Source organism: Ascaphus truei, chromosome 9 (genome assembly GCF_040206685.1).
Source record: "Ascaphus truei isolate aAscTru1 chromosome 9, aAscTru1.hap1, whole genome shotgun sequence".
Taxonomy (NCBI): Eukaryota; Metazoa; Chordata; class Amphibia; order Anura; family Ascaphidae; genus Ascaphus; species Ascaphus truei.
In genome coordinates, this window is record NC_134491.1 from 51,471,851 (window position 1) to 51,494,848 (window position 22,998).

The 22,998-nt window shown below is 44.2% G+C and overlaps 1 protein-coding gene across 13 annotated transcripts in view; it reads left to right on the plus strand.

The window, feature by feature from the left end:
* Positions 1 to 1,074: 1,074 nt before the first annotated feature.
* The window catches only part of LRRC9 (leucine rich repeat containing 9), a 75,369-nt gene continuing 53,445 nt past the window's right edge, over positions 1,075 to 22,998 (plus strand). For 9 of the 13 annotated variants that reach the window (XR_012803906.1, XR_012803907.1, XR_012803908.1 and 6 more), the window contains exons 1-10: positions 1,075 to 1,290; positions 3,675 to 3,764; positions 4,645 to 4,863; positions 6,332 to 6,472; positions 7,460 to 7,523; positions 8,860 to 8,930; positions 16,068 to 16,250; positions 16,878 to 17,033; positions 18,397 to 18,611; positions 22,315 to 22,446. Coding sequence is in view for 2 of the 13 variants with exons in the window: in XM_075614812.1 (XP_075470927.1) it covers positions 3,717 to 3,764; positions 4,645 to 4,863; positions 6,332 to 6,472; positions 7,460 to 7,523; positions 8,860 to 8,930; positions 16,068 to 16,250; positions 16,878 to 17,033; positions 18,397 to 18,611; positions 22,315 to 22,446 (1,229 nt within the window). In the remaining 11 variants the exon portion in view is untranslated. Of the gene's footprint in view, positions 1,291 to 1,342; positions 1,643 to 3,674; positions 3,765 to 4,644; positions 4,864 to 6,331; positions 6,473 to 7,459; positions 7,524 to 8,859; positions 8,931 to 16,067; positions 16,251 to 16,877; positions 17,034 to 18,396; positions 18,612 to 22,314; positions 22,447 to 22,998 lie in introns of those variants that run through there. The other 4 variants (XR_012803913.1, XR_012803916.1, XR_012803914.1 and 1 more) reach the window with 4 other exon arrangements.

Genomic DNA, 22,998 nt, shown 5'->3' on the forward strand with positions numbered 1-22,998 from the left:
AACAGAGGAGAAACAACATTTTAGGTCCCATAAGGTCCTTTCATCAGGTGGACCATTCATCAGGTGGACCATCATATGGACCTTTCATCAGGTGGACCATCATATGGACCTGAAACGTTGTTTCTCCTCTGTTCTTGGATGTCACAATAGATGAAGCATTGCATTATGAACTTGTGAGTAGAGCTCTGCTTTGTACCTCTGTCCAAGAGACCTGCACTTTGAGGAATTTGTTTGTCTATGTTGTGTTGGCTGCACACACAGGATTCTCCTCGCCTGAAACTGTTTCCCCGCACTTTTGGAACTGTTTTTTTTTTCATTTTAAATACCCAGTGATGGCTCACGTTATTAAGCCATATAAGTGAATGCTCTCAAATAACTTTAATTGTTTATTTGTTACTAAGATGGCAGGCTCATTGGGGCTGGGTTATGCTCCCCGTATTGTAATTTTGTAAAATGTTGCGTACCCTGTTGGCTCTATGTAAATAAAATGATACATATACAGTGTAAGAATAAATCTCCCTCTTGCTCCACGTTGACAGGTGTGTCGCATTTGCAGTGCAGCATCTCTTACAACAGTCGTTTTAACAAAGTTAAAAAAAAAACTCTCCGTCAACTAACACCAGCAACATAATTAAGGAAAATAGCCTTAGATCAGAGTTCCATCGTATAGCAGCAATTTAAAAAATAATAATGCATGAAATAAACCATTTTTTTTCAGAGTGCTTGTAATGTTTATCCTAAAGAAAATGGTACTGGAAATTCACAGTGACTTTTTTGTGTATTTTTGACCAAATATTGTATTTCCTGCATGTGTTTTGTATAGGAGGAGTGAAAGATACATGGTTAAAGAATATCAAGTGGAGTATTGAATGCAGGAGATACTGGAGCTCAGGGTTTCCCATGTCACACTGCAGTGTACGGGTCCTCACTGCCTGAGGACAAGGACATGACTGACAAGAAGGGTTAGCACACACCTCCATGCCCTGCAGAGGACTCCTGTGATTGGCCGGCCTTTAGAACACGTGATTGAACGCCAGTCGGATTGTAGTCTCTCTGGCTGTCCTGGGGTATGACGTGCTCTCATGGCAACGGTCTCCTAGGTTACGGAAGAGCGAGCGGACGTACACAAGGTGTTGACAAGCGCGGCGGCTTGAGCCGGTGTCCGGGGCCCAGTGTGTCCGGAGTGAGGAGGTGACCGGGCCGCTGTGCGGAGACCCCGGGGCGAAGCCACCGGAGGAACGTAACCCCGATATGCAGCCGGACATCTCTCAGAGCAGAGACTAGGGATATGTAAGCAGAGCTGCGCCGGACACAGCGCTCAGGACACACCGTGCGCAGGACACACAGCGCGCAGGACACAACGCGCAGGACACACACGGTGCAGGACACACACGGTGCAAGACACAACGCGCAGGACACACACCACTCAGGACACACAGCGCGCCGGACACCCCACGCTCAGGCCGCTGCCCTGTTAACCCTTTAGTCCCAGTGGAGTTATTGCAATGTAGTGATACACAATGTTGTCACTCGATCATTATCTAAATAGGATGCCATCTCCCAACTGGCCCCAACAAACTCAGAGGTCTCCTTATTCATTCTGAGACCAAGAGGGCAGAATGATTCCATGAAACATCGATGGGTATTTTCTTTACCTACAAACCCTAAATTCCAACTAATTTGTAGGGCGGCTGTGTATTTGTGTGAGTGTGTATATAATAAGGGGGCTAAGTGTGTGTATAATAAGGGGGTTTGTAAGTGTGTGTATAATAAGGTGTGTGTGTGTGCCTTTTTTTTAACAGCCCTGTATTAAGGCAACAACACATTTTTGTAATTGTACCTTTAATTTTTATTTAAAAAAAAATATGCATGGAATAATGACAGCAGGATATCTTTGGTTGCAGCACTATTCTAATAAACTCGTACACACAACAGATTGCAAACGCACAACGTTTTGGAATCTCCCTTCCTCAGGTGGAATATTTGGGAACTGGTGCTGGTTACACTATTGTATTTACAATCATGCCTTTCTACCTTTTTTTTTTTTTTACATAAATGGGATTAATATTGTATAAAGCACACCTTACTGTTCTTGCATCATATGCCTTTTGAAAAATGGGGTTTAGAAAGTGCACCCACATTTAGTAGAATTAGATGTGCACATACATCAAACTAATGTTCAATATCAGTATAGGAATGGTGGGATATGGAACGTGATGTCATGTTTACATTATGCATAACATTTATACACACACACACACACCGTTTGCATAAAGTTTAGATATACCTGAACTAATGTTCATTCAACCTGAAGGGAATAATTGTAATTTATTTTCAGTGGGATCTCCTAATAGAGCCATCTGGTGTCCAACTGCATGTACTACCATTACTCTTTCAGTTGGGCAGCCACAAATTGGGTAGATGGCTAACTCTGTCGTGTGCTTCATCCTGAGAGTTAGGCTAAGGCCCTGACATACACAGACCGCGATATGCGGTCTGTAGGGAGCGGGAGTGGGAGGTGGGCGGGAGTGGGAGGCTTGAGCGGGAGGGGGGGCGTGGCTTGTGCGTAGGGACCCGCTACTCTCCCCCCCCCCTCCCTCCACTGCTCGGGCTGCTGATTGAAGGTAAGTAAAGCAACACACACACACACACAGACAGAGGCAGGCACTCACGCACTCAGGCACACACATACACACACACAGGCACGCACACAGACAGGCACTCACGCTGCTTTCACTCCACACTCCTCCCCGCTCCCTGAAGCCTCTCCTCCTCCCGAAGCCTCCCTTCCTCATTGGCTCACAGCCACACCACGTGACGCGTCAACGCTAGGGATCACCATTCTCTTGTATCCCATAGCGGCTGACGCGCCACAGCGTGTAGTAAGCTGTGCAGCCAGGGGGGACCGGCTCCGCAGGATTCCCCTGCTGGTGGGGAACTCGCGTGTGGCTGTCCGCGCCACCGAGCGCAGTGGCCACACGCGAGTTCCCCACCAGCAGGGGAATCCTGCGGAGCCGGTCCCCCCTGGCTGCACAGCTTACTACACGCTGTGGCGCGTCAGCCGCTATGGGATACAAGAGAATGGTGATCCCTAGCGTTGACGCGTCACGTGGTGTGGTAGTGAGCCAATGGGGAGGGGAGGCTTCAGGAGGAGGAGAGGCTTCGGGGAGCGGGGAGGAGTGTGGAGTGAAAGCAGCGTGAGTGCCTGTCTGTGTGTGTGTATGTGTGTGCCTGAATGCGTGAGTGCCTGCCTCTGTCTGTGTGTGTGTGTTGCTTTACTTACCTTCAATCAGCAGCCCGAGCCGTGGAGGGAGGGGGGGAGAGTAGCGGGTCCCTCTGCTCAAGCCACGCCCCCCCTCCCGCTTAAGCCTCCCACTCCCGCCCACTTCCCGCTCCGGCTCCCGCTCCCTACAGACCGCATATCGCGGTCTGTGTATGTCAGCGCCCCGCCTGTCTGCAGTGCGGGCGCGCTGACTCTGGGAGCGGGGCCTTAGCCTTACTACTGTTTTGTAAGATTATTTTCTCCACAAAGGCAGGGGCTGCAATTCAAAATCACTCTCATTCTGGAGAACCTTAAATAAATGTATAGTTAACTCCAGTACTGAAGGCGTAAAATAATTACAATGTTACATGCATCATGTATAACTTCTTTGTTTGTGTTATTTTTATTCAAGACAGAAATGTTAGGATGACTATTATGTACTGATGCTTTGAAAATGATTTCAAGTGAAAACCTGAATTCAGAGGAAATTATTAAAGAGCTGGTAAGTATCTTTTTTTCTTTTGTGTAAGAAGAATATTGCCTCAATCTAAAACAGAAAAATATCACAAATTAAATTGATTTTATGTGCTTTGGTTTCAAGTAGGTTTTGGGTTCAAATATATTTAAACCCGCTAGAAAAGGACTTTGAGAAAACAATAATGATGCAGAAAGTACCATCAGGTTAATGGGGATACACTTCATAACTTTCACTGTCTGTTTTTAAATGATTTGTTACGTTACTCACACAGTCAGTGTACTCCACCGCCCCAACAAATCAATATGTTTTCAGATAAAGAAAGGCAACTGGTTATTTTCTCTCAGTAATTGGAAGATCTATTCCCCTGAAACACACCGATCGCTCGAACTCAAACCTATACTTTCTATAGGCTGTTCTATGCAATGGTAGTTAATAATGGAAGCGGTAACAGAAATATATATATATATATATATATATTTATTATTATTATTATTTTTTTTTTAATATTATTATTATTATTATTTTTTTGTCGTGCTTTTCCTCACTGCAGTTGTTTGAAATGTTAGGGTGTCAGTTAAGAGCAATATGGCACACTTTATTGCAGGGTTTTTCAAAATTGTCCTTGGGGAACCCCAGTCATGCTAGATTTTAGGAAGGGCCAAGGAATTGACAAATATGAGAGTGAAAAACACTGCTCTATTGTACTGTTACTAGATGCCTCGATCTACCAAAGGTCTCTTTCTTTAAAAGTGTGCTTGAGAGCCCAGTACAATGACAGGTTTGCAATGGTTTACTTTAAGTCATTGTGTTAGACCTCTGTTTATTTGTTGCAAAACCTTGATTATTCCATAGGAAGATATGGTTAATAGTAAGCTTTTTTTTTTTTTTTTGGTTTAACTTTCAGTGTGTGTGCAATGGTTTAAATTTTGAGAAGATCAATCAAGATGGACCAGCAGCAAAAATACTGGAAATGTTTTTTTCCGGTTATCCCAAGATGGTGGGACTATCTTATTTCCCAAATTTGACAGTCCTCATTCTTGTTCGGCAAAATATTCAAAATGTTGTTGGCCTGGAGTCATGTCCATTGCTTGAGGAGCTTTGGGTTACTGAGTGCCACTTAACGGTAAGTGAAACCTAATTTTGAAGGTACAAGATATGCGAGACTCCTTTTACATTTCTCAGATGCCAGAACCCCAGGTCCAGTACTGAACCAAATTCTTAGGAAGTTACATATTTACATACTAGATGAGGTTGAAAAAAGACATACGTCCATCAATGCTAAATGCTAAATTTAGACGACAGATACTTTATCCTATATCCGTACTTACGGTACATTAATCCAGGGGAAGGCAAACGAAAAACCCAGTGTCATATCATCTAATGATATATCTCATAAGGGGAAAATAAATTCCTTCCTGACTCGAAGAATTGTCAATCAGATTATTCTCTGGATCAACAAGTTGGGACAGACTTTAACACTTGACTTAAACTTTCAGCAATTCCAATACATTGCCTTTTCCTCGGAACTCAGTGCATATTTTTTTATGGCGGTAGTGTACTTTACCAGCGTCAAGTTAAATAACACTCTAAGGCTCTTATTCCATAGGTTGTAAAGCTGCTTCTGGAGATTTTGGTCCCATTCTTTTAAAGAAGCAATCCAAGCGCATTTCTTTTTTTTTTCCCGCTGGATTGAAGCAAGGGCTCTGCGGAGCTGAACCCCATTAATGTCAGTTTCGGGGACCCTCTGCTTCTGGAGGGGGAGCCGGTAGCCGCTCCGGCTGGGTAGCAGGTTTCAGATTTAAGGCTTTGGCCCCAGTCACTGCGTGCACGTGCGAGTCAGAGCGCCTGACGGCGCATGCACCAGTTTAAGCTGCGGTCTAGGGGTAGCGATGGGCACACACGTCTTGAGTAGAGCAGGGGGAGGCGTGGCGGGGGCGCAGCCATGACGTCACGTGGCTGGTTTGCCCTGATTGGCTGAAACGCCGCCGTGACATGGCCAATGCTCGTCCGCTACGCAAAAACGCTAAAATCTTGTCTTTTGGCAATGGTTGTCGCGCATCGCGTTTTGTGCGTGCACGCACACACGCCAACTGGGGCCTGTCCCATAAAGGGCTGTACTTTGTGTGCGGCACGCAGCCGCGGCTACCGGGGGACGAAGCCTATGGCCGCTTTTCAAAGCTCCCACGCCCTGCGGGCCAATAGAAAGCTGTGACGTCATCAGCGTCTGCTTCCTATGGACCTATGTGTTGCGGAGGTTTAAAAAAAGCCGAGAGATACCGGCACCCCCTTCGTAGTTAAGTATCTCTTGAAGCAGGGGTTACCAGGTGCTAAAATTAATGGAGTTCAGCTACAGAGACCCCCTGCTTCAATCCTATGTAAAACAAATAAGTGCTTGGATTGCCTCTTCTCCAGCCTTGGGAAGTGGCTTCACAGCATTCTGAATAGGGGCACCCGCGGATTATTCAAGACTCCCACTGACTTGATTAAGCGCCTAATATATAGAGAGAATGGAATCTTGTCTTCCACGTTGCACATGCCCATCATGATGAACCTGTGGTATTTTTGGCTCATTGAGTAATTTTTCCCTGCAGAAGATTGAAGGTCTCCATCACTGCCCACAGTTGGAAAAACTTTATCTTTATCATAACAGTATTGCTATAATTGAAGCTGTGGAAAGTCTAACGAAGTTGGAAGTGTTATGGCTGAATGATAATCAAATTGAAACAATACAGGTAAGAACATGGTGTAGTATCTGCTACAAGTACTATTTTACAACTCGGTGACTGACTATTGTGATGTTGCTATTATTACGCAGAGCTTGAAACAGCTGTCTGTTAGTAGGGTTACTGGCTATGTACTTCTTCAACCCAGGCTGTGCTGAAAAGAGGTGTAATATGGCAGGCATACGCTTATAGGGGTACTCTGAATGACATTTTTAATGTACTATAATGTAACAAGCATTTTTTTGTTTCTATAGTAACCATTTACAACGTCACATCCCCTTCCTCTTCTGAAACATGCTCTGGCACACCCCTTTTTGAGCCCTGCCTGCTCTCTAGCAGTGCACCAATTGTATCTAGTGACTGCCTGGTCACATGATCTTCGCCACAGAACTGTGTATCTTTGGTCCTCTTCTGCTACACTGACAGCCATTTAGAGAACCCCCGAGCTGAATTTTCGCCGATCGATCTGCAACTTAGCTAATTACTTATCAGTGTGTGGATTGTATTGATGCACATATTAAAGGGATTTTTTCTCTAAAAGGCAGCTTGGACTGCTGCTTAACATGTTACTGAAATTAGTTAACGTTGGTCCGAAGGCCGCGTCCATGGTAAGCGCGACCGCGCAAGCAATCAAAATGCCGTAAGGCAATGAGCTGGCCGCGCGAGCACGACGAGGCAGGCAGCACGCGAGGACTCAAATAAATGTCATTTTTTCGCGTGACAGTCGGGTCATGTGCGCAGTTCAGCCAATGAGGGCGAACTGCCTCCCGGCACGGCCCCTGTTGCACAATCCTAGAGGCTGTGTTTCGCTACAGGTGAGCGTGACGCGATCGCGCGGGCACCATGGATGCAGCCTAAGGGATTACGCCTTTAAGCAACATGGGATTCATGAACCACACGAGCAGATAAACAGTGTCATAAAAAAATCTTATCCCATTCCTGCTATTTAGTTTCTTGTTCTTCATTTATCAAAAACAAATGTTTGTTTTCTTACAGGGATTGAGCACGATGCAGAATTTAAAAGAGCTTAATCTTGCTGGCAACTTGATACAATCAATAGGTATGTAAACATAGCAATGCAGAGATTGTGTTCTAAATTCAATTAGCTTTCTCGCTTTAATGACACAGTCCATTTAATCCCAACTACAGCAAACAACCAATGTGGTAAAACAGTGTCTTATTAAGTCTGCACAACTGTGTGTATATAATTATTGGGCGACCTAGCATTCCATGAAAACCACCATTTGCAGAATTTGATAAGGTTTCACTCGCAATTGTAATCGGGCTGTTTTCCAGAAATCTTGCTTTACAGACGATTAGGGTTTTTTGCTTTCACGAAAAACTGCAGCATATATTCTCTTTAAATTGACTTTACCTTCCTTTTTAAAAAAAAAAAACTAGGTTTGAAGTAGCTCAATTTCGTTGATTCCAGCTCCGGGGACTCCCTGCCTCCAGAGATACATCCATTTGAAGGGGTTGTCGGTGCTGGGCACAGAAAATGTCTGTTTAAAGGTCCCGCGGTCCAATAGGAAGGTGCAGCGTCATCCCTTGCGGCTTTCTCCTGACCGCGCATGTCGCGGGGTCTTTAAATACACATGATACCGGCATTGCATTCAGCTGTACGTATCTCAGGGAGCGGGGGGGCCCCCAGAGCTGAGGTTAACGCAGTTCAGCTCGGGAGATGCCCTGCTTCCCATCTAGGATTCATAATATGTTATATATTTAATAAAACATCCTGTGTTTGACTGCACACTGTATTTCAAAACATTTATCATATTTATGGTGACCCGTTTTGGAATGATTATTGATTGTATCAATGCAACCTTTGAATGGAGAAGAAATCTGATCAAATTACTCCAAAGTGCGGACAAGGAAAACTGCATTTATACTTCAAAGTTTTACCATGCGCAGTGTCTATCCATATGGCAATATGGTTCATTGAATGGATTTAAGAAGTTAGAATATGTTTTATTAAAGCTTTTCCCTAGAATTGCTTCAGGTGTTTAGCCGTGTTTATTTATTAAACATAAAAATAGATTTTTTTTTTGTTAGTACATTTGAAGGTAATAGCACAATGTATCAGAGCAAAATGTGAGCAAGTCTGCAAATTAATTGTTCCAAATTATCAAAGAAAAAAGGCTTGTTTCTTTACCCCAGAAGTGCTCCACTTTTGACTTGATACATTTGCCCCACGCGCTTAGCAGGCATAATCTTGACAGTCAAGTGATATACACTGCGTAGGGTTGTCAGGTAAAAGGTTTTCAGCTAGATTAAAGCAGCTATTTAATCAGCGGGAAAGCAGTAATAAAGTGAGTTGACAAGTAAGCGATCAGTATAAACAAGTCACAACAAAATGCAAATCTTTTATCTAATCTTTCTTTTCTTTCTTTTTGCAGGGCAGTGCTTGGATCCAAACGTAGAACTTGAGCAATTGAATCTATCTGGAAATAAAATATCTTCCTTCAAGGTATTCCATGAATATGAGTTGTCAATTTGCTTGATAAAATAGACAAAGAACAATAACATCTAGCAGGCCATTCTCAGCTGGAATTCCCTTTAGACTACAATAAGGAATTTCTGCCAAAATCAGCCTTATCGGCAGCTTAGGCGAATATAGAATAAGCCCTTTTGTTTCGAATCTACAGCTTGACTAAGGCCAGGTCCATACAGCCTTTGCGCGTCCGTGACGTCACCCGCGGGAAGCGGGTGCGTTTTTCGGACATGGTAGACGTGCCGTTGGGGGACGTGTCTGTGACGTCACAGAGCTGGTTCGCCCTCATTGGGCGAACCGCTCACGTGACCTGCCAGTCGCGCCGAGAAATCAGTTTCAATTGATTCCTCGCGCAACGCGCGCCCCTTCCTGCTGTCGCGTCAGCGCGGTCTATGGGCGCGATCAATGCCTTTAAGGCAATGTGATCGTGCCGCACGTGGTCGCCTCCGCGCAGTCTTCGGCAGCATGGACTCAGCCTTAGGCCGTGCCTATAGTGCCGTGGTTGGCGATGGCAACACGGTGGGTGACGTCACCCGTTGCCACCGGCGAAAGCTATGTTCCGCAGGGCGGCGGGGTTGCGGGATTCCGGCAATTTGATTTGCATGACGCGACGGCCCTTGAAAAATCAAATTTTGCCGGCTTCAGATTTTCGCGACGTCACTCGTCGCCGTCGCGTGCACTATAAGCGCATGCGGGAGCAGCAATGTATTTGTTTTTGGGCGACGTCGCCGGCACTATAAGCGCGGCCTGAGGCTGCGTCCCCGCTAGCGCTGAGTGGGCGGGGCTTGGCGAGGTGACTTGTGTGTGTGTGTATGTGTGTATATATATATATACGTAGATTCCTTACCAGGCAGACCAGTAATCCAAGACCACGCAGCAAGAACCGAGACAGCACTCAGATTGATATCAAATATAAATGTTTTGAAAAAAAAGGCACATACAACCGACGTTTCGGTCCTGAAACAGGACCTTTCTCAAGGGAGTGCTTCAGGACCGAAACGTCGGTTGTATGTGCCTTTTTTTTCAAAACATTTATATTTGATATCAATCTGAGTGCTGTCTCGGTTCTTGCTGCGTGGTCTTGGACTCCTGGTCTGCATGGTAAGGAATCTACGTTTTATTCAATATTATATGGGACAAGCACCGGCTTTCTACCTTTATTGCGAGTGACATCTGCCTTTGTATATATATATTTATATATATATATACACACACACGTCTCCGCTCACACGATGCGGGCGTGTGTATGCGCGGGCACACACGCTCATTGGCGCTTAGATAAACAAATGTTTTAAACTTTCTAGCGCGCTCAGCTTCCCCTGCAGCGTCTCCCCCCGCGAGCGCATGCGAAAATTTTAAGTACACCCGGCGCTCATGCTTGGAGATCTCTCCAAGCATGAGCGCGCTCAGCGCCAGTGGGGACAAAGCCTTAGAAGGTGGCTGTAGGAGACGTGTTCAGAGGTACGCAATGGAGACTGTTTTTAAGGTGAAATTAAAAATAAGGCTTTTATTGTGCCTGCTTCTTTAACACATGAAAATCATCAAACGTATGCAAATAAGTGGTTAAACAAAGCTTCTGCTCCACTTGGGAGTGTTTCTAGGTAAACATATGCGGTCCAGAACTCCCTTTATAATAATAATAATAATAATAGCATGTTTCCCAGCCCCAAACATATAGTTTGATATGTGCAGATATACAACAGTCTTAGGAAGTAAAGGCTTATCTGTCTCTCTGGTAGCAGTAGGGGGAATCCTTCTCTGCTCTTCTGGCATAGCCTTTTTGTCCTAAGGCACTTTCAGCTTTCAGGTTTTAGAAGTCTTCTCCCCTTGTTGTCTTGTTGTCTTGTTGTCTGGCTGTCAGTATACAGCTCTCAAGACCTCTCTGTCCCTTCCTGTTTCAGCCCATGTGGGAGCTCAGGAGGAGTCACTTCCTGTCTCAAAGGCAGGCTTTTTCTGCTACCTGTAATCAGGCAGGTGGTGCTAGTTAATTTGCTACCAGCAGTTAACCACCACACTGCTGGATTAGAGGCACCTTTGTGAACAGGGATAAGTCCCCTGTTACATACCTCCCCTGTTTGTGGGAAGCTCGGGCTTACCACGGCCAAAGCCCATCCTTCCACTCTCATTCGAGATCTTTCTGTGACTTGAATGAGAGTGGATGGAGGAAGAGAACCCTCTGTCCCGCTGGGATTGGAGCCCTTTCTCCAGTTTATTTTTGTCTCCTCCCGAAGGTGCTTGAGATCAGCACTCCTCAGTCGTCTAGGAGGACTTTTTCCACGTAAAGTCTTTTTATCGCGTGCGCGGTCATGAGATTTCTGTTGCGTCGGGCACTCCTCTTTTTATAGACAAAGTATGGCAACAGTTGTAGAGCAGTTAGGACTAGCCCTTAGAGTTTTCTGCTCTTCTCCACACCACTGAGTCGCCAGTTCACCTTCTTTGGGACTGAGTTGCACCTCCACCTCCTTTTCCAGAGAACGTCCTATTTTTTCACCTTCCTCAGCTAAGGATTCTTCTGGTTTTGATTCTGCACTCCTACCTCTGTTTGTTGCCTGTTGGGCAGCTGTAGGTTTGGCTAGTGCTTTCTTAGGTGGCTGTATTAGAGTCTCCTTCATATTCTGGAGCTCCGTAATTTTTGTTGTCAAGGTTGCCGCTGCGTCTGTTTCCTCCTTGGTGTACTGACTCAAGGGAATGGAACAGTCTCTCTGTCTCTCCAGCTCTTGCTCCAGTTTCTGAGCCTTCTCACGCTCCCTCTCATACAGAGTCACCTGGTATCGAAGCTCCGCCTCCAATGATGCTCTGAAGACATGCAGCGTGGCCTTTAGCTCCTCATACTGCTCTGTGGGGACGTACTGGGTATTCAGACGTTCCTGCAGCGCTTGTACCTCTTTAGCAGCCTGCAGCTTTTCTTCCTGCAGCGTTTGCTGCTTCTCCTCAGCATACTGGAGGTGTGTATGCAGACCTTGCAGTTGGTTCTGCAGTCGGTGCTCTGCTTCAAACATTTCCTCTTTCAAAAGTTTATTTATTTCTTTAAGAGCCTGCAGCTCTTCATTCTTTCCCTTGACGTATTCTGTCAACTCAGAATTTTCTTTTTTTAATCTTAAATTTTCTCTTTTTTCAGTCTCTGTACTATTCAGGGCTTCCTTGCAGTCCACCTTCCATTTTTGCACATCTGGTTGGAGGCGGGCTGTCTCCTGGCGTGAAACTTCCATCTCCAGGTTTAAGTTCTGAAGCTCCTTCTGAGAGACTTTGAGATCTAAGTTAAGATGTAGAATAGTTTTCCTTGAAATGTCCAGCTCCTCAGTGAGACTGTGTAGTTCCTTTCTGGAAACTTCCAGGTCTGTGCGGCAGCTGTTGGTCTCATGATGTGAGGCATCCAGTGCTCTGTGGAGTGTCTGAACCTCTTTCTGAGCTACGTCCACTTCTATCCGGCCACTGTTGACCTCCTGTCGTGAGACATTCAACTCTATGCGCAGAGTGTGAACCTCTTGCTGGAAGACTGTCATCTGCTTCAGTGCCTCCTCATACTTCCGCTTTAGCGTAGCCATCATTTTGTCAGACTGGCTCTGCTTTACATCCATGGCGGAAATAGTAGCCTTTGCAGTATCTAGCTCAGTCTTGAGATCCTCCAATTCAGTCTTGGCCGCAGAGTAAATTGCGAGCACAGTCTTCTGTAGCTCAGCATTATTATTTTTTTCCCTTTCCAATTCTTCACAGAGCAGATCACAGTCATGCCTGGCAATTTTCAGGGCGTCTTCAGGGCTGGTCAAGGGATCGTCACTCACTGGTTCCGGCTCCACTTCCCTGGGATGGTTGGTTGAGGGTTCCTCACTGTTGGCACCGGACAGACACTCCTTTGGGGTACACGACTTCTGCCTTGGGCCCTCTGAATATTCGGTTAACCGGGGGACGAATTCTCCATTTTCTCTAGGCTGCAGGGCAACTCGGTCCCCCTTTTTCTCCACAGGATCTGCGGACGTGTCTGTTAGTTCCACGGTAAGTGAAGAACCGCTTTTCTTTTTCTTCCTTTTTGATTTGGATGACACCGTCCCTTCAGGGATACTGGGGTCTTCATCTTCATTTGAAGTTTTAGCAGTTTCATTATATACGCCAGGCTTTTCTTGCAGCTGCTTTAGCTGACAGAAATATTCGGTGATCCACTGCTCCCGCTCTGTCTCCTGCTGATCATATTCGTCATCAAAGGGAGCGGTCTTTTCTATTCGTGCCGAGTTCAGGCACCCCCACCATTCTTGGGGTGTTTTGTGGGTGTGACTCGGTTTGGGTTCCCCGTAAGAGATGTCTTCCTCTTTATTGGACTGGAAGGGCCACTCTTCCGTGGGGTAGGGTTCATTACAGGAACGCCGCATCTTGTCCTCCATTTTTAGGCGTCATTTTCTTCCTGACCTCAGGAGGCGCTATTGCAGCTGTTGCCACTGTATTTGCTAGAACCCCCAATTGTGGTAGTTCTACAGGTGGGCATATCCTGCGTGTAGAGGTCGCAGCTCTCACAGGCATCACCGTAGACTTTTCTTTCTTGGGTAATTTTTTTTTTTTTTCAATATCAGCAGTGCTGTGCATGCATTTTCTTTTATCAGGTATACAAAATGTGCAGTTGCTAGGTAAAAAAAAAGTCTATTTGCTATACACCATTTATTTTCTAGGTGCAATCCCTACGCTTCAGCAACAGAATTTGGTTTTCTGCCTGAGTTCAGTAATTTTCAGTCTCACCTTTGGGTATCTGTTTTCTTCCCAGATATACAGTATATAGGCAGATTTTTACTTGCAGAAAAACCTTCTTTGCAGTGGACTATTTCTTTAATTCCCGGCAGGGTGGCTCAACACTCAGCAATTGGCTTTGAAATACCTTTCCTTTATAGGGCAATTTTACACTCAGCAGTTGTTTGCTAAAAATACCCCTGCTTCAGCACAGTCTTTGTATCAATTTTCACACTTTTCGGCATATACTCCATTCACAGCTGGTAGCCCTATGCGGTGTGGCAACCTTTATTTGCAAAATCAGTACCACTCATGGGTCACCATCTGTATTCACTGCTTCAGCGAAACTTTTGAAACAACAAACACCTATCCCTTTAAGGGCTGACTCACTTCTTGAACCCTGACTATGTCTGGAAGGCAAAACCCCTATTTCAATGACCATATTACGCTTTGTGATAGGCAAATAAAGTTTTAGCTGCTTCAGCAGTCTCTCTCCTTTTGGGATTGGTGCAAATAGTCCATCTGTGGTTTTGTAAGTTTCAAAGCAGTGTAAGTTTCAGTGGTGTGTACACCTTTAACTCTGCCTCTGCTGCATGAGAGTTTTATTTATTTTTTCCAAGTTGTTTAGACTGTTTGTAGGCAAAAAAGCATAACAAAAATTTCACAGGCAATCTCCGGGCCCCTTTTAACTTCAACGGCCACCTCAATCCCACTTCTGACACCATATGTAGGAGACGTGTTCAGAGGTACGCAATGGAGACTGTTTTTAAGGTGAAATTAAAAATAAGGCTTTTATTGCGCCTGCTTCTTTAACACATGAAAATCATCAAACGTATGCAAATAAGTGGTTAAACAAAGCTTCTGCTCCACTTGGGAGTGTTTCTAGGTAAACATATGCGGTCCAGAACTCCCTTTATAATAATAATAATAATAATAATAATAGCATGTTTCCCAGCCCCAAACATATAGTTTGATATGTGCAGATATACAACAGTCTTAGGAAGTAAAGGCTTATCTGTCTCTCTGGTAGCAGTAGGGGGAATCCTTCTCTGCTCTCCTGGCATAGCCTTTTTGTCCTAGGGCACTTTCAGCTTTCAGGTTTTAGAAGTCTTCTCCCCTTGTTGTCTTGTTGTCTGGCTGTCAGTATACAGCTCTCAAGACCTCTCTGTCCCTTCCTGTTTCAGCCCATGTGGGAGCTCAGGAGGAGTCACTTCCTGTCTCAAAGGCAGGCTTTTTCTGCTACCTGTAATCAGGCAGGTGGTGCTAGTTAATTTGCTACCAGCAGTTAACCACCACACTGCTGGATTAGAGGCACCTTTGTGAACAGGGATAAGTCCCCTGTTACAGTGGCCAATATATGCAGCTCTGCACATAGAATTTTAGTGGCACGAGTCCCTACCCTGTAAAGCTTACAATCTAATTTTGTACACAGCGATAAAGTGACTTGCCCAAGGTAACAAGGAGCCGCTCCTTCAGCTCTTCTTTGTCCTCTTTGTCCTCTTTGTCAAGATTCACTAAGCCGCGATGCAGGGTATCGCACCCCAATCCAGTGTTAAAAGCCATTAACTTATATCAGTGGTGCTCAATTCCAGACCACAAGCCCCCCCTCCCCCCACTCCCCCACAGGTCAGCTTTTAAGGATATCCCTACTTCAGCACAGATGGTTCAATTAGTGGCGCAGTCAAGGGCCACCTGTGCTGAAGCTGGGATATTCTTAGAACCTGACCTGTTTGGGGGGGTCTTGAGGACGGGAGTTGAGCACCCCTGACTTATATGACAACTCACGCTCTAGCGAGGGATGCAATACCCCACAACACTGCGACTTGCTGACACCTGACCTCTGTGGTTTTCCTAAAAAAAATATTATCAATTGTTGAATGTTTGAAAAGCCTCAGCTGGTCAAGCAGTCATCTTTTATGAAATGAATGCATTTGTGGCAAAGCAAATACATGGAGAAATGTAAGTCTGTAAAGAGGCTTTACAGGACAGGATATATAGCCTTTGAATAAAAAGCTCCTTGATAAAGCACCAGCCGGGTGCGAAACGCGTAGGAGTGCCTTTGGTGTCTCCTTTTGACCACAGTCTGAAGAATAAAGAGATTTTTTTTTTATGCTCAATTTTGGTGATCCTGACTCCCGTGGCTGTGCGCTGCTTTTTCATTGTTTGCTGAATTTGGAATACAAATAGAATGGTTTGTAATTGAAAAAAATTAACACTTTTAACCAAGGTATTCCAGAGGTACAAGTACAAAAATAATGTTCAGTAACCTCCATGAAGATATGGATAAGGTGTGCCCCATTTTTAATTTGTGGGAGATATTTGTAGAAGTGGGATCATTTGCAGTGTAGTTTTGAACACTCGCTTTCCCTGTTTATGCATTTTCTTCTATTTTTCTATTAGGAACTCACCAATTTAGCAAGATTGCCTAATTTGAAGGATTTGGGCCTTAAGGATCCACAATACAGCCCCAATCCTGTCTGCCTTTTCTGTAATTATGCTACCCATGTATTGTATCACATACCCAAGCTTCAGAGACTTGATACATACGATGTATCCCACAAAGACATCAAGGATTTAGCGGAGGTAAGTACAAGATCCCGATGCCAGATTCTTTAACCGAATCCACTGGTATTGCTTAATTGATTTAAAAAATAAAAATGTGAATCTTTTAATTCGGGATATGTAACTTTCTTACGCCATTTATAATTGGGAATTCCAGTTTTCAGTGGGGTTTTTTCCCATAAAATCAGTGTTTATTTCTTTTTCTTCTGGTGTTTCAATTTTATTACAAAAATCTGTGTTAAAGAAAAATAATCGACACATTTGAATTTGGGGTTTATCGGTGCACTTTACTTTTTGTTTGTTTTTGTTTCCATACTGCCCCATGATTCTTTTGTCCCTTACCCGAGGACGGGATGCCACAAGAGGTGTAATTTAATGGGAACGGATGTTTCATTTACAGTGTTGATCGGTTTTAACCGAAAGTGCAAATATGATCAGTCATGGTGTTTTGTTCTGTATTTTTCGGTTAACACCTAAAACCAGATTCCCTATTTATAATCTTGCAAACAGGACTATATTGTGTCAATTCCGGCAGCTACACTTTCCCCTTTTTTTTTCCACCCCCCTTTGCAGTCCAAGCAAAACACAACCTTTTTATATTTTTTCTGCCTTCATTCTTGCATTGTTGTTTTTTTTTTTAAATGAAAGTCTACGGTGATGAAGAAGATAATATATTATAACATGCGTGTCAAGACGATTGATAGAAGGCTAACAGAAGAGCTTGGCAAACTGAAAGAACACAAATGCAAAGAGAAGCAAATACCAGAAAATCGAATTCGAGTACTCCGTTTCATAATGAAAAACGTAAGTGTGAAGAAGCAAAAGGTATAACTAAATATATGTGCCAAATAATACAAACGTTATTTTTATTTTTTAAATACATTACATGGCCATGGGAACTCAATCCCTCTGCTCCAGAAAAGGCTTTTAATTAAGGGTTGTTAAAATTGCTGGCTAAATAATATTTGAATGAATATACTACACCAGGGGAGTGCAATCATTTCCCCTGCGCCCCCCTGCCGGCTGTCCCTCTCTCCGCGCCCCCTTACCTCGGCTCCGGCGTTCTGGGCGTCATGTTGCCATGGCAACGTGACGTCAAATGACCCCGCGGCGTCATTTGATGCCGTGTCTCCAGAAGCCGTCTGAGCCAAGGTAAGTGCAGTTTCCAGAGGACTTCGCCGCTTCCCCGGCCTTTCATTTAAGTACCTTCGGGAAACGCGAGGGGCCTCTTTAAACCCCACGGCCCCCGCTGCGCACCCCTGTACTATACTATACAGCAGGGATTCTCAACTACAGTCCCCAACAGGTAAAGTTTTAAGGATATCCCTGCTTCAGCACAGGTGGCTCAATCAGTCCCTCCTTCAGGACAGGTGGCTCAATCAGTCCTTGCTATAGCACAGGTGGCTTAATCAGCCCCAGCTTCAGCGCTGATGGCTCCATCTGATTGAACCAGCTGTTCTGAAGCTGGGATATCCTGAAAACCTGACCTGTTGGGGGGGTCTTGAGGACTGAACTTGGGAACCCCTGTTATACAAAATCCGCAGCCTGGGTGGTTTGTTTTAGGATTGGTTTGTCTTGTCCTCTATTATTGTATGTATTGTATGTCTTTATTTAAATAGCGCCATTAATGTACATACTGTAGCGCTTCACAGTAGTAATACGCGACAATCATATAAATAACAAATATAAATAACAGTCATGGGAATAAGTGCTTCAGACATAAAAGTAACATTTAGGAAGAGGAGTCCCTGCTCCGAGGAGCTTACAATCAAATTGGTAGGTAGGAAGAACGTACAGACACAGTGGGAGGGCATTCTGGTAAGTGCGTCTGCAGGGGGCCAAGGTTTATGTATCAGGTGTATAGTATCAGCCACGGTGCTACTCATATGCTTCTTTAAGCAAGTGGGTCTTAAGGTGGGTCTTAAAGGTGAATAGAGAGGGTGCTAGTCAGGTATTGAAGGTAAGGGCATTCCAGAGGTGCGGGGAAGTCAGTGAGAAAGGTTTAAGGCGGGAGAGGGCTTTAGGTACAAAGGTGGTAGAGAGAAGACTTCCTTGAGAAGAACGCAAGAGTTGGGATGGTGCATAGCGAGAAATTCACAGCTGCTTTCACACTTTATGTATCGGAACAGTGTGTATCATTTTTTTTTTGTGTGTGTTATTTTTATAGTTGGAATGTGAACTGTCAGAGCTGCAGTTATCAGCCAATATTCAGAGACACGTTCCTACCTCGCATGGATGTGATCAAACACAGTCTGACATGGAAGAGTCAGGTGATCGGTTGAAGACTTTGAAAGATTGCACCAAGAACTATTCAAGCCAGGTGGAGCAAAAAGTATGCGCCCTGAAAGAAAGGATCATGTTCTGGACACGGAAGCTGGATGAGTATGTTTTAGTTCAGTGGTTGGCACCCCCTAAGCTTATGAGAGGGTCACAGATGCTGCCCCCAATTCCACTTTTCAGTCCAAAGCTAAAGTAAAAGCTGTAAAACATAATTGACTTCAATATAAAAGCAATAGTGTAAAAAGCTACTCTCTTGTATCTTACCGTAGATATGTTCTTATAGTAATTCTAAACCTACTGGATGAGACATCAAAAATCAGGGAATACCTGAAACCAAGCTAATACTATACATCTCATTTGCACTGACCTTGATCTAGGGCTGGCTTGTTCTTTTGCGGGGCCTCTTACCTGGTCTGGAGCTGCATCTCCTCTGACGTCGCTGTGTCATGATGTTGCGGTGTCACGTGACGTCATGTCATCGCGATGCCATGTGATGTTGCGATGTCACGTTGTCATAGCAACGCCATTTGCCATTGCGGTGTCATTATAATGGGACGGTGAAAGAGTTGATGCCGCTGGACAGGTCAGAGGCAGTTCCAGAGACCCCCGCATGCTCCTCTGCCAATCAGCTTTATTGTTGTGGGGAGGAGCGGGGGGCCTCTGTAACCTCGGGGCTCGGTGCGATAGTACCGCCATCAAACTGGCCCTGCCTTGGCCCCTTGCAGACGCACTTACCAGAACACCCTCCTGTCTCTGTAAGTTCTCCCCACTTACCACTTAGATTGTAAGCTCTTCTGGATAGGGACTCCTCCTTTTCCTATTGTTTTATGTCTGAAGTGCTTATTCCTATTATGTGTTATAATATCAACGATGTAGAGGTAAAACTCACTAAGTGTTTTTTTTTTTGTTTTTTTTAACCTTTCATGAAAATAGGTTTAGTAAAGAAAAAAATTCTAATGACTCATTAAAGACCCCAAATCTTCAGAACTTGTCATATCAAAATACCTTCCTTTTTTAAATACAGATTTGTTTCCTGTCAAAAACAACATTTAATCGCCTTTTCCTCAGTACTCAAGGAATGTAGATATTGACTTTTTCTGCTACGACGATATTATGTCCCATGTGTTACTGCTGTGAAGTTCTATGTACCAGGATGGTGCTATATAAATAAAGATACTGTATACATACTACAGGTTGAGTGGGGACTGGAGGTTAACAATATGCGTACCTCAAACCAACGGGGTTGGAGGGGACAGAGAGAGATGATTTTTGGCCTGAAACGTCGCTCAGATTTTATTGTTTGTATCTCATGGTGTGTTTAATAAATGTATCTTTATATTTTTCTAATTCTGGAGTGCTGTGGACTTTTTCTATTGTTTTTATCCGGAGAGGTGAACACGAATCATCCAGTGAGCACATAATCCTGCAGCTAAATCTCTGTTCTCTCTCTAATATAAATGTATATATAAATAAATATATGTAAAACAACTTATTTAAAGTGTAGTTCAGTTTTGTAAGCAAACCCTTCAAAAGTCTGGAAATTTCAAAGTTAAGGTGACACACAACCATAACCCCCCTCCCCCCATGCTTGGGGAGAAAAGGATTGGAGAGGCCCCATGTTTCTGGGGAGCAGGAGGAGTCGGGGATCAAAGAGGTGTGATGCTTTTGGAGGTGAGGAAAGCGGGTCCGGAAATGCCTTATGTTTGAGGAGCTGTTTAGGGGAGAGATGGACCGGAGAAGCCTGGTTCTTTGGAGCTTATTTCCACATTCTCTAATGAGATGGGATCATGTCATGTAGGATGGTCACATCAGCAAAGCATGGGGGTGGGGAGGGTTGCGAGCCGGTTATGTTCTCAGTTACAACTTGCATAGCTAAACAACTCCATCAGTCTAGTCTGATCCCGAGAGAGCAAAGGGAATTCTTGGCTTGGCACCTGCACAGTCCATGGAGAAGCTCTGGCACTATCCCAGCCTAGCCTCTTATTTATAGCATATATTTTAGGCTTCCTCCAATCAGTGCTGAGTATTGTAGCAAAAAAATGCATACTTAATCTGATGATTCACACTTCCTTTGTAGTAAACAACTCAACAGAGAGAGAGAGAGAGAGAGAGCTCTGCTCACCCAAAGCACGTTAATGCATACTTTGTGTGTGTGGTACTTTCCCATACACATATAATGGAAAGAAGCGCTTTAGACATAAAAGTAACATTTAGGAAAAGGAACCCCTGCCCTGAAGAGCTTACAATGTAATTGGTAAGTAGGAAAAACGCACAGGGAGAGTAGGAAGGAGTTCTGGTATGTGCATCTGCAAGGGGCCAAGATCGATGTATGAAGTGTATAGTATCAGCCACAGAGCTACTCATACGCTTTGTTAGGGGGGTGGGTTTTCAGATGGATCTTAAAGGTGGATAGAGAGTGTGCTAGTCGGATATTGATGGGAAGTGCATTTCAGAGGTGGGCAGTCAGTGAGAGTGGTATAATGGAAGTCTCGTTGAAACAGTAGCTATGGATGCGTGATATCCCATCACTCCCTGTGTATATGTATATATAATATTGTGTGTGTGTCTATTTATAATATATATATATATATATATATATACACATACATATATATATATACACACACACACACACACACACACACACATTCTCTCTCTCTCTCGGAAAAAAAGTGACAAAAACCGTCCACAGTAAGGTTGCGCTTATAGTGCCTTGCGACGCGACGTCGCTCCAAATCTAATACATTGACTCCGTCGCAAGCGCTTATAGTAAGCGCGACAAAATTTTTTGATTTTTTTAGAGACAGTCGCCACATGTGACTGTCTCTAAACCAATCAGAGACCGCGGCCCGCCCCTTTTCGTGACGTTGCTGGCGACAGTAGCGGAAAATGTAATTAGAACTTTTGCGGACGGCGATGGGTGACGTCATCGGTCGCGTCGCCGTCTCCAGCACTATAAACACGGCCTAAAGCATATTGAAAATGGAAATATTACTGTATGCTCATTTGCATGTCTAATGCAAATGAGCATACAGTAATATTTCCATTATATTAGAGGATGTGCCGTACGGATGGATCCATCGGACATTTAGTCCGGGGGGGGGGGGGGTTCTGTTGTCTGATCTGCATGGGTGGAGAGAGAGATGCGAGTATGGAGGCTTCAGATTCCCCCACAAGTCTGAGGTTGATATCGTGGCCTGGGACATATATTTTTTTTTCCCCAAAAAAAATTTATTGGGTAGTTACATGGTTACATACGTGCATATATTGATTTTTACATCCCTTCCGCAAACATTCACATTAGCAATCCAGCCTGAGTTCCAAAATGTCAGACAGATTGGTGAATTTATGAGTAACTGAAAAAAGTTATAATGGAAGTCTCGATCAAATCTTAAGGCTGAGTTTATAGTAGCAGTGATAGCGACGTGCTCGCAACCGTGACATCACACGCCGTCGTCTCTATAAGCGAATGTTGCACTTTGATGCAGGTGACCGTGGGAGGGCGACAGGGGGCGTGGCGGAGGCGTGGCCGTGAGCGGTTCGCCCTCATTGGCTGATCCCTTAACTTCAGTGATTTCGGTCGCCATGTCGATGCGCCGTTGCGGTCGCGCCCAATATGGGCACCCGCGACGGACTTCAAGTACTTCCGTCACCCTTACTATAAGCGTAACCTAACTATGGATGCATTGCTGCGCATCCATAATTGTCTGTGTGTGTGTGTTTATTTAAAAACAGATGCATAATTCAGTCACACAAGCTGTTAATCTTTATGTTTCTGCTCTTCTTATATCAATGAATACACCAGGATACAGATATTTCACGAGAAAGACATTGCACGGACGAACGAAAGCTCTGATCTTTTGGTCAAGTTCCTACAGATCGAGCTCGAAACCGTAGGGAATGTTCGCTTTGAAGAAGGCACTCCATACGATTCATGGTAAACTTGGTTCATGCCGGTTGTATTTAACTGTCAAAGATAATTAGTACAATATTTCCATCTGTTGTGTGTGTGACAGGATGATGCATGCTAGATCTGAAAGCTTTGTTACATGCAAATTATTAAAGTCACCTTGTGTTTTTGAAACTTGCTTCTGAACACATGTGTGCTTTGTTCCAGCGTGGGAAAAGGTAATTATTTGAAGGACTATATCCTTTTGATAGAATGCATTTCTAAATCTATGTTGTTTACATATATTTCGATTGTAAGCTTTCCGGGGGAGGGATTGCCTTTCCTACTGTATGATTTTGTTTGTTGCACTTATTCCCTTTACTGTGATGTCTCTTTTGTAAACTGATTACACTGTGGGTGCTATATAAATAAAGATATACATACTTGTATGTAAAGGAGGGTGTTACATTTACAACATATACTAAATATTTGTATACAAAATATAAGATATAAATATAGTTTGTATGCTAAAACAATATGATTGTTTATAGGACCTGAGCATGAGACAGGAGGATTTGTTTTTAGGAATAAAGTTGGACT